Below are 11,658 nucleotides of genomic sequence, written 5' to 3' on the forward strand. Positions count from 1 at the left end.
CATGACCTGAACCGAAGCCAGACGTTTAACCCACTGAACCTCATATTTTCAATAAGTATTTAAACTGGAGCAGTTTTGTTGCATGTCTGTAGCCTCTCTTTTTGTTAATATTTTTAATGATAGAAATTATTATCATTAGCTATTTATTGAAAGTCTAAAAAAAAGGGTAATTCATGCCAGAAATTAGTGCTTTCATGTGAGATTTTATTTCATCTTTAAAATAAGCCCGAAAAATAGACCCTACCTCATTTGATAGATGGGAGTCAAGGATAGAGGTCACGTAGCCTGTCTAGGCTCCTCTGCACACAGCAGGATTCAGCCCAGCAGACTGTTAGCCTATAAAACCAGTTTTCTGCCGTGCCTCCTCCTGGGTAAGAAGTTTAGTGTTTTCCGATACTAAATTTTATAAGGGCCAAAAGTTAAAATTTATAATTTTCAGAAGTGATACTTGCATATTAGAAGAAAGCGAATTTGGCCCCGGGTATTTATCTAATCTGGAAGTAATTAAGTCACAAACACTACTGAGCCTTCTGAAAGGTTTATGCCTCTAGGTGGTCCTCCTTTCTTACCAACTCCGATGGGAGAATTCCTGTTTTCCTCACTGCAGAGTTTGAGTGACCCGGCTTAGCTGTGCACGGTCACGTGCCCCCATGGTCAGCGAGGATGGGGGTCAGAGGGCACTGATATAGATGTAATTAACATAACCCCTTTGGAGGCCGCTTAGGCAGCTCCTACCAAATTCAGAATGTGTACCCATTATCCAGCCGCTCCATAGGTGACCGAAACACCCCCACCTGTGTGCACAGATCACACGAACACGCGCACGTGCGTAGGTGGGGAGTTGGCTGGTGAGCCCAGACTGTGACCCGTCGATACTGTTCAGCTACTTGCGTGGAAGTAAGGGAGACGTCTGGGTGCTGGTGTGGCAAGATGCCCGTATGTGCTACTTTCGAAGTAGGCACATTGAAAGCCCCATCTGTGTAAAAAGAAAAAGTGTATGCTTACCCATTTAAAAAGTAATTTTATATGTGTAGAAAATGTCTGAAAGGTTATGCCTCCGTTTTGTACGATTGCCACACAGGGAACTGTTTTCTTCGTACACATTCATTGCCTGACTTTTTTTTATCGGGAGTGGGTATCACATTTTGATTGATTGAAGATGTTAAAACGGGTTCACATAGAAGTTTTTCGTGCCATACAGTTTTAAAAACTCCAGTGAAAAATCAGAAAAAGAAGTGCATATATATCAAGTGGTGATGTGAACTATCAGCCATTGCTTTTCTTCTACTTGCGTATTAGTTTTGTAAAATTGTGAGAATTCCAACTTCGCGTTAAGTTCTGGGGCAGGTTAGCCCAAAGAATACTTCTGCTTCTGTCTTGGGTCCCTGCCCTCTTCCTAACCTGGTTCTTGGGTACAAGCCTCGGTCTTTCGGCAGCGAAGTGGGGTCCATCTGCCTGAGACCCACCCTTGGTGTAAAAACGGCACAGACAACGCAGGGTTACCTGTACCATTTTACATTCTGAGATTACGGTGTGAAACTCGGTTTTTCTGAACTGCTCTTTCTCCAACTTTGTTTTAAGGAACAAACATCACCCCGACCTTCGTCTCTGGGCTTGTTCTGGGAAGCGAAAAGACCCAGATCAAGGAATCACGGGGCTAGAGAAAAAAATAGCAGTGCAAGACGCAAGGAGTATCGAGGAGAAGAAATACCATGCGCAGAACCATAAAGAACCGCCCCGGGTGCCCCCCAGAATGGAAGGGACTTACATAACAAGTGAGCACAGCTACCAGAAGCCACAGAATTTTGGTCAAGACTGCAAATCTCTCGCAGACCCCGGGAGCTCAGATGACGACGATGTTAGCAGTTTTGAAGAGGAACAGGAATTCCACATGAGAGACAAAAACCGCTCCCAGTATGCACTGAGAGAAGATGGGATGCCTGAAAAGGTAGAGCTGCTCATGCATTTTGGCTTGGAAAGTAGGATAGGACGTAGGACAATTTTATAAAACAAAACAACCGAATTTTCAGTGCAGTTATGCTTGTATTTCCAAGTTCACGAGTGTCTGATTAAGGAGCTTCTGTCTGAAAGAAGCTTCTCTATAAGAAAACACTGGCCATTTGAACATTTACTTCTCCCCTAGTTCAGAACTGTAGATTCAGTAAACGTTTGCCCTAACCAAAGTGTCAGTTTTGGAAGTTCACTTAGATGCCTCCAAAAACCATGAGCTGCATTTTTTTTCCAAACGAAGATGTCCATGTGCGAGAATGTGTGCGTGCGTGTGGGTGTGTGTGTTAATATAATTTGTCTGCCTTTTGTGTGTGTTTCAGATTAAAGATGGCGCTCTAATCTTTCTTTTTAAAACTGCAGCCTATTTGTGCATGTATATCAATTCCATTATGTGATACACTGGACTTTTATAGCTCTATGTACATTGGATATTTATAAACTTCTTTCCTATTCATAGGAATTGTCTTAGATGTGCTGTTTCTTCATTTTTCATTGATTTTCAGCTAGCAGTGCCACTGAAATTAATCCTTTATATTTCTGGTCTATTTCATCAAGAAATCCTGGTAAATAAATAAATTTGGAAGGCTTATATTTCCTGATATTTGTGGCAAATTATTTTGTCAGATTAGTGTCCCTTTTATGAAATGAATTCTTTCCGTTGAGTCTCAGTTGCAGATTTTTTCTGTATGTGGTAAGGAGTTTGCACTTTTTAAGTTTTTAAAAGATTTTTAACTTCCTCTTGCCTCATTGAGTTAACTGCAACAGTTAATTGCAGTCTACAGTTAATTAGACTTTAAACTGGCCTTGGCCAATCTTCATGATTTTTCTGTCATTGCTTGCTGCCTGCACTCCACTTATGTCCTCAGTTTAGATGACTTAAGGAAGGGGTTAGTCTAAATTAGCTGGGCTTTTTAGTTACAGAGTAAGTATAATTAGTGACTTCATTTATTTAGCGTGCTTTATTGAATGACTTCCACCCTGTGTGGAGACATGGCGGGCGTATCTGCTCTTCTAAGGACCATCAGATAAAACCTAATTATATGCTAGCACGTCCTTTAAGAATATTCCATGAGTCAGATTGGATTTCACTGATCATCATGGTAATGCGGTGTCTCATGTTCTCTCTCCCGTTTTGACGTTATATTTTGCCCCATTTTGTTTTTTTCCCAATGGTTCTTTGGAGAAGAATCCAGCTGAAAGGAATACGGTGTTTATTTATAACGATAAACAGGGCCCCGAAGACCCAGGCGACTCTCATCTTCAGTGGCAGCTCAATCTCCTGGCACACATAGAGGATGTCCAGAACGAAGTCACCAGCAGGATGGACCTCATAGAAAAAGAAGTCGACGGTAATTCCGAGAAAGAACTAAAATGCAGTGATTCTCGTATGAAACGTGTGGGCGTCATGAGGGCGTCCCGTGAAGCGTGTCAGGTCGCAGGGTGGGGACCGTCGAGGCCGCCCTTCCGACAGGGCGTCTTGCTCCCTAACGTCTCACTTCACAGCTGGACGTGGGGCCTTTTAGGCAGAATTCAGTGTGACTGGATATTATCTTTGTTGTTTTTTTTACATTGGATACTTATTAAATACTGCCCATTTGCTGGGTACAATATAGAGCATTTACAGTATATTTATTAATTTCATGGAATTGGGTTGTTTTCTTTGGAAGTCAGCTCAGGGACCTTACGCATATTTAAAATATGGAGGAAAACACTTTGTATCTTTGCTATCACTGTGGGCAAGAGGAAGTGAAATTAGCAACAGGAAACCCCTGCAAGCTCAGGTCAGTAAACCTCAAGTGTGCAGGCACACTGTCCAGTGGTTTTCTCTTATATTGTAATTGTATCACCCAAGAGCCGGGTGATAGTTGAGAAAACAGGGTAAGATGACCTGATTCCTAGTCCAGTGTCATGGTTTTTTCTAGCCTCATACATAGATTGTGTTCTCATTTTTAAATTTCACCCCACGCTAAATTGGAGCTCCTGCTGCTTTGTTTTTCCCTGAGAAAAGAGGAAATGGAAACCCCTTTCAAAAGCATCCTCCAGTGGGTTTAAGCTAGCTTTTTGTGACTTTAATGTTTTGAGTAGATTGTTGAAGGAAAAGAAAGTGCAACTTGACTCTGTCCCTTATTATTAATAAAAAGTGTAGAATAACTAATTGTGTTCTGCCTAGACTTCTAATGTGGTTGCACATTTTTAAAAATAATGGTAAAATAGTGGGCCTGAAAAGGACACTGAGAAATTGCCACCTCCTTTCCTTTGTTAAGAAGAATTTCCTGAGTTTAAAAAAAAAAAATGGTGCAAGTAGCTAAATTTCATTGAAAATGGAATAGAGCTGATGAAAGTCTAAAATAATAGAAAGCTTTACTGGGCACAGGGAGCTGTTACTTCCTGTTCCAGAAGACAGTAGAAGGAGATGTTCAAAATGAAATTAGTTTATACCTATAAGGAGAACATTATCTAAAGTAATAACATAAGAGTCACCCAGAAGGCTAGAGCTCTGGCGGGATAAGACGCAGTGGGTGTGACACCCTAAGACAGGGCGTGAGCAGATGGCCCTCCTGGGGAGAGGGACACCATCACCTCCACGCCTCCCCGGCCTCCCGTCACTCCGCTCTGTGACTTCCTCCGGCTGCCATTTCAGTCTGTTTGTCCTGTTCTCTCTTTTAGTTCTGGAAAGCTGGCTTGACTTCACAGGGGAGTTGGAGCCCCCGGACCCTCTAGCAAGACTGCCTCAGCTCAAGCGTCACATCAAACAGCTCCTGCTCGACCTGGGCAAAGTGCAGCAGATAGCAGCTCTCTGCTCCGTATGACGGCAGCGAGACCCGAGTGAGAAGGCCGTGGGCCTCTTCGGTCGATGATTCTTATTACCCACAGGACCGCCGAGTGGATAGTTCTACAGAGCTTAGTGCCCTTTGGTCATTCACTGACTTGTGACGTCAATGGGATGGCACCTTGGACAGCAAGAGGAAGGACGGCTTGATCGAGGAGGCTGCAGATGAGAACGCGGTCTGTGCCAGGTACCGCTGAAGGAAATCGAGGAAATCGAGCTGGCAGCACCTTTGAATAGCTGCCTACCCGAAGCTCGAGATGCCCGTAGAAAGGAACCTGGCGTGCTTCTGTAATCTTTAGTAGGAGGTCCATGTTATGAACCAGCATTTGGCCAAATGCAAAGTTGTAGAGGAACTGAAAATTCTGGGGAGTTCTCCAAGGCCGCCTGTGTGAACTGTCTTCTCCGCAGTTGGTCCAGCCACACCGAGCCCTCGAGTGTGTAGGCTAGTAGCGGATCATGAGCTGTTTCTTAGGTGATGAGTGTCCTTGGTCAGAAGACTGACAGCGGGAGCCTCACTTGTGCGGATTCTTCCTTCCTTACGATGACACATTTAAAAGCAGATGCCAAATAATTGGAATTTATTTTGCAGGCGTTAAGCTCATTATAAACAGAACGGCTCGCAGAAGGGTCAGTGTGCCAAATGACAATGCTGCCGCTGGGGGAGACCGTTCACGCCCCTGGGAGCCCTCCCACGTCTCCCACAGGCCGTCAGCCCGTCCGCAGCCCCGTGCCTCCCGTGCTCCACACGTACCGTCTAGAGTCGGAGGCGGGATTCAGGCATCAGCTACAGTTTGGTCCTGAGTCTGCCTGCTGTTGGCCTTCAGATAAAAGTTGTAAAAAACCTCAGCTGGCATGAGGAGTGACAAAACGGTCAAGATAATTTGTGGCTGTGGATTTTGTAACTGCTGGTAGCGGAATACTGGAAAAGCCTCTTTTCTGAAGATGAATTATATTTTTAAAAAATACGTGCACACTCAAAACGTTTAGCTTTGGTCACCAGTGGACACATTTCTGAAGCCAAAGGCAAGTCTGAGTTGCAGCTCTTGCGGGATTTCGGGCCCAGGTCCTCCGTCCGCCAGTGCCCTCATGAGTCGTGTGCGGGTTCGCGCACGCGTGCGCTTGTTCGAGACAAACACTCAACGTATATATGTACATAGTCTACACATATTTATATCTACACATCTCTAGTTTTATTACTATAGACTATAAGAGTTGGTGGTTAACATGAAATGTTACCTTTTAACAGACTGTTTTTAAAAATTAAAAATGTATGTACAGGTTTTGAAACTTTTTTAAAAGGGGAGAAAAGACTGTTAGGAGGCTATTTGATGACATAACACTTGAATATTTGATGCCTCATTCTGTGTATCAGTTCTAGCGATCGCTGTCAATGCACCGTGGAACTGACACACAGTAAACTTGAATTTATCTTTGATAAGAAGACATGCCACTGTACACTCAGATATTATTTAAATTTGCAAACACACTGTTCTATATGTAAGGTACTGTATGGAAAGCCCTTTATTAAAACTATTCCACATATCCTGAAATTTCAGCTTGCCTTTTTGTGGCCTTATATTTTGATGTAAAGACGATTAAAAGAATGTGCAAAACAGTCATTCGAAATTTGTATTGCCTTTTGACATTCTCCAACGTAACAAATGTGCCAAAGATCAACAGACATAACAGACAGTCCTGTGCGCTTCGCTTGTTCTGCATTCACTTTGTCAGAGAGTTTCTGGGAAGTGAACAGCTTTCGTAGAGGTGTTTGGGATACTTGCTGAATTTGCATATTAAAGTAAAAAAATAGTGCCTGTATTCCATGTGTGGAGTAAACTTGCTCATGTCTGAATATCAAGATTGATAACCATGTCTTTCATTCGTGTTAAAAAAATAACGGCTCTAATCTCTCTGTTGAAGGTAAATTCCAGACATTGAATATGTATCTTCTCCCCCTCCCCGCCCAGAGGAGATCAAATAGCATCCTAAACCTACGGATAGTGGAGTTGCCTAGCTTCTTGTCACGCCCACCGAAGATGCTTTGTACCTAGTGATCCCCGTCCTCTCAGTCCCTGGGAAGGGGCCACAGTTAAATCGAAGAGCGTTTGTTCTTGTGCATCGTAATCCCATCCCTTTACTTGTTAGTAACCAGCAGACAGAAAGCTGCGCATCAGTACCTAGATTACGCGGTTTTGGCTCTGCTTCTATGCGTATGGATTGAAAGTTTGAATATTTTAGGTTAGATTTTTAAAGTATATCGACGTCAGATCACTTTCATGCACATACCCTTTCAAGACAGCATATCAACAATTGGTTGACATCTTAGCAACAATTTGACTGAGCCTTTCCTTGTTTAAGGATATGAATTCGTGGGGCGCCTGGGTGGCTCAGTCGGTTAAGCCTCCGGCTTCAGCTCAGGTCAGATCTCACGTTCGTGGGTTCGAGCCCTGTGTCAGGATCTGTGCTGAAAGCTAGCTCAGAGCCTGGAGCCTGCTTCCGGTTCTGTGTCTCCTCTCTCTGCCCCTCCCCCTCTCATGCTCTGTCTCTATCAAAAATAAATAAAACATTAAAAATTTTTAAAAATACAAAGGATATGAATTCGTTAGGGCGCCTGGGTGGCTCAGTCAGTTAAGCGTCTGACTTGGGCTCAGGTCACGATCTCACAGTTCATGGTTTCAAGCCCCAGGTCAGGCTCTGGGCAGACAGCTCGGAGCCTGTTTCAGATTCTGTGTCTCCCTCTCTCTGCTTCTCCCCTACTCATGCTCTCTCAAAAATGAATAAACATTAAAAAATTTTTTAAAATGAATTCGTTTTTGGGAAGTCAGTCCTTTGTGAGAGGTCTCAGATGAGTTGCTTTAAAAATCTGCATATTTAAGTGTAAGCAGTGAACTAGAGAGAGTGTTTCTTGCAAAGGTAACTTTCTCGCTGCTACCCAGACAGAACAGAGGGGGCACCGGCGGGAGGGGTCCCTCGCATGGTGCGGATCAGTGGGATCTGCTTCCTCGGACTTGTGTGCGGTCCTCCTGATTTCTTATTTCCTTAAAGGGACTCGATTCCTCTCCTCATTTCAAGTAAAGCCCTTTTTCCTAACACTTCGTGTTTTCGCCAACTGACATCCTCTCTGATGTGCATGCTCTGCACGTCTGAAACAAAGCACCTCACTTCCCCCCAGTCCCTTGGACCTCCTCCAGCTTCCCTCTCTGTGGTAACATGACATGGAGAGAATCCCCCTCCTTGAGATGCAGGGTCCCCAGTAACCGTCCGCCCCCCCCCCCCACCATGCCAGCTGCTCAGATCAGTCACCATCCTCCTTCTCCGCATCCACCTCGTTTTTCAGCACCTGAGGCTGCAGAGCGCTTACTTCTGGCCCCTGAAGTGTGAACCTTGTCATCATCCTAATTCAGGAAAAACGGCCACCACTAGGCCAGAGGACAAGGCTCCCCAGGATCCTGCTTCATGCACACGTTGTGCGTTCCCTGCACGATCGAGTTTCAGGCTTGTGTGGTTGGGGCACACAAGATGTTCTCCGGACGGTGAAGCTGCAGCATAGAGACCTGTCCTGGCTAAGGCTTCCGTGGCAGGTACCAGACACAAGCCCTCGCCTGTTGGAGCTCATGGTCTCTGCCTAGCAGAGGTGGGTTTCGGTTTCCTTCTCTGAAGCCACTGGTGACTATTTCAAACCAAGTCTGTTCTGTGTTATCTGGACCTCAAGTTCATTGCAGCACCGCCTCACTGGTAGACTCTGGCTGCTTCCATGTCCTGCCTTCTTAACATTTCCCTCTTCTGGAAGGTTCTCCTTGGTTGTGTCTCTGCGAACCCAGACAAGTATTCAAGCTTTGACTTCTCTTGGATATCTGAGGCCTCCATCCTGTAGTTCCCTGCACTGGGCCTCTGGTGAAGGAGCTGGTCTGTGAGAGGGGAGCTGGCATTCATGGGCAGGCGTGAGCTTTGCCATCTGCCACGCAAGTGTTTGCTCGGGCCGCTCGCTGGCAGTGAGCTTGGCTTTCCTTGTCTATGAAATGTGGATATGCCTAACAGAACAGCTTTGAGGGCCAAATGAAGGAAAGTACCTAGAAGCTCTTACTAAATTGTGGAGTTGAAAATTAAGTGTAGTGGTCACATTTGAGTGTCATCTGTGGTCCAGCCACCAGGTTATGTGGCTGGATATAGAATTAAGGTCCTAGTTTGCAGGCTTATAGAAACATAAAAAAAAAAAACCTCTTTCAAAGAGTTGGGTGATATCAAAGAGTGCAAAGAGGAAAAAGAAAGGAAAGATAATTAGATTTGTAAATGGAGAGGTTTGGAGGAAATAGAATATGTACATTAATTTAAAAAATGGTCTTTAGATGTTTTGGCCTCTATAGGAATTTTGGAAAATTGTAATCCACTCCTGATACTTCGGATTTTGGGTACCCCTAAAAGTGGATCTGAAGACCAGACTTAAATATACTTACTGTATTTAAGTGATCAGCCAAGGAGATTGGAGTGAGGAAGAGGGCTGTGTGTGTGTGTGTGTGTGTGTGTGTGTGTGTGTACGTGCGCACATGTGTGTGTGCAGGAGCCAATGTGTGCACAACTGAGGACACTGCCATGGGCAATGGAGCTTTGAAACTGTCCATTATAAATATAAACAGTTGCAGAGAGTGTGATTTCCAATTTGTAAATATTGGCAGATTGAAATCAATGTTTAAATGTAATAATATATTGAAATCAATGTTTAAATGTAATAAGTCATTTCTACATACCAACATCTATTTTCAAAACACAAGCTCTTCCTTGACGTTGGGAACTTACACGTATTTTTATATTCTCTTTCTTGCCTTTCCATTTCACTTCCCAATAGAATGTTATCTTCCTTTATACTCACAGGACTACTTATAGGTCTTTTGTCCACACACAAAAAAAGTAAATTACAATAGAAATATATTTATCAGATGTATTTTGATAGTAGAGTATCAGAATACAGCAAACACTAATATTTTTGAATAGAAAAAGGAAAAAATCTACAATTATAGTTCAAGATTTCAACGCTTTAGGACATAGGACACAAACAAATGTGAACATTCAGTTTGGTCTAATTGACACAGGACAGTTGACCCAACAACATAAGAATAGAAATTTCCTTTTCAAGTGCATATGGAATACTCAGAAGGATGGTAAGTATACTAGGCTATAAAACAGGTCTCAAAACATTTAAAATAATTGAAATCATAATATGTTCTCTGACATGGATGGAATTACTGGAAATCAATTTTGGATCTCTGGAAACCACCCCCGCCTCCAAAATGTTTGGATATTATCAACATACTTGTAAATAACCATGAGTGAAAGAGAAAAATTACAAGTAAAATCAGAAGATATTTTTAATTGAATGAAAAGTAAAACAACATGGTAAAATTTGTGGGCTGCAGCTCAAGCAGTATCAGAGGCAAATGTGTAGTTTGAAATGCTTATATTAAAAATAAAGGTAACATGGATTTTAACTAGACCTATTGTGATCATTTCACAATATATGCAAATATCAAATCATGTACGCCTGAAACTAATATTTGTCCATTTTATCTCGGTTTTACACATTGGAAATAGAGAATAGTACAAAATCACCAATCTAAGATTTGAAACCTAGAGAAACAGAACTAAAATAGAAAAGGAAATAAGCTGGGGAGGAGCCAAGATGGCGGAGAGGAAGGGAGCTCTGTAAACTCCGTCTGCCCCATCGATCGAACTGAGAAGGACATTACTCTCATCTGCAAGAGCGGAAGGAGAAAATACAGACTCCACAGAGAAGACAACCTCAAAGATACCTGAGTGAGTGAGTGCGAACTGGGGAGATTGGAAAATGGGCCAGACCAAGACGGGCAGGGGAGGCGGGAGCCCCAGCCCAACATGGGGCAAGCGCATGGAGCCCGAGAGACAAAGGGAAGAGACAGAGAAACTGAACATGCTCATATCACTGTCTCTGGGGAAGAGATAAAGAACGTTTAACCCCGCTCAGAGAGAGAAACTCTCACTCCATATATAACTGCTGGGTAGCCCAAATCCTGAACCCGGATGGCACAAGGGAAAGAACAGCTTCCAGCCCTGTGCCATCCTGGTGGGGAGTCGGCGGCCACAGTGGCGCCAGGGGCGCTCACTTCAACCTCAGCTGTGGGAGTGGGAGCACGTACCTCATTTCCACGTTGCATCTCGCCTCCAGCATTGGCCGTGAGTCCGGAATCCTGGGCGCCAACAGGGAAAAAATATCCCCCACTCCTACGGAATCCCGGCAGGGAGTTGGCGGTGGTGGAGGTCGGGGTTCGCGCTTCGGCTGTAGGAGTGCGCAGCTCATTTCCGGCAGCGCCTGGTGCCTTGGGCAACAGCAGTGCGAATCTGGCCGTAGCCAAGAAAACCTCGTCCCTCCCCAAAGCGATCACTATCCCGACTGGGGGCTGGAAGTCCACAGCCTCTGTGAGGGTGTGCACTACACCTCCTGCTGTGCACCTCACCTCAGGCAGCACACCTCGCCTCAGGCAGGGGCAGCCGAAATCCCGGCCTGAGCCAAGAGAAACTGATCCCTCCTGTTAAGAAGCCAGCCACCAAAGCAAGTACATCTCATCTGTGGTAGCATAAAAGTGCATGGACTAGGACTTTGAACCAAGGCAGGCCTGGAAAATACAACTTGGCTCAGCTGTGGCACAAGGAGCTTGGACCCATTAGAGTGGCCTACAGTGCACAGTTCCAGCAGACCGTGGCATGCCACCATTTTACTCTCTGTAGCCACCAAGGCGGAGCCTATGAGAGCAGCCTCTGAGACCTACCACACTAAACCATGCCTATCC

At 44.4% G+C, this 11,658-nt stretch overlaps 1 protein-coding gene across 2 annotated transcripts in view; it reads left to right on the forward strand.

Moving 5' to 3' along the window:
• PHF20L1 (PHD finger protein 20 like 1) overlaps nt 1-5,872 on the forward strand; it is an 80,303-nt gene extending 74,431 nt beyond the window's left edge. For both annotated transcript variants that reach the window (XM_029923657.1, XM_029923658.1), the window contains 3 exons: nt 1,582-1,948; nt 3,197-3,359; nt 4,678-5,872. In XM_029923657.1, the coding sequence (XP_029779517.1) occupies nt 1,582-1,948; nt 3,197-3,359; nt 4,678-4,820 (673 nt within the window). In that variant the 3' untranslated portion in view covers nt 4,821-5,872. The remainder of the gene's footprint in view (nt 1-1,581; nt 1,949-3,196; nt 3,360-4,677) is intronic.
• Nucleotides 5,873-11,658: the final 5,786 nt, after the last annotated feature.

The sequence above is a fragment of the Suricata suricatta genome, chromosome 15 (genome assembly GCF_006229205.1).
Source record: "Suricata suricatta isolate VVHF042 chromosome 15, meerkat_22Aug2017_6uvM2_HiC, whole genome shotgun sequence".
Lineage (NCBI taxonomy): Eukaryota > Metazoa > Chordata > Mammalia > Carnivora > Herpestidae > Suricata > Suricata suricatta.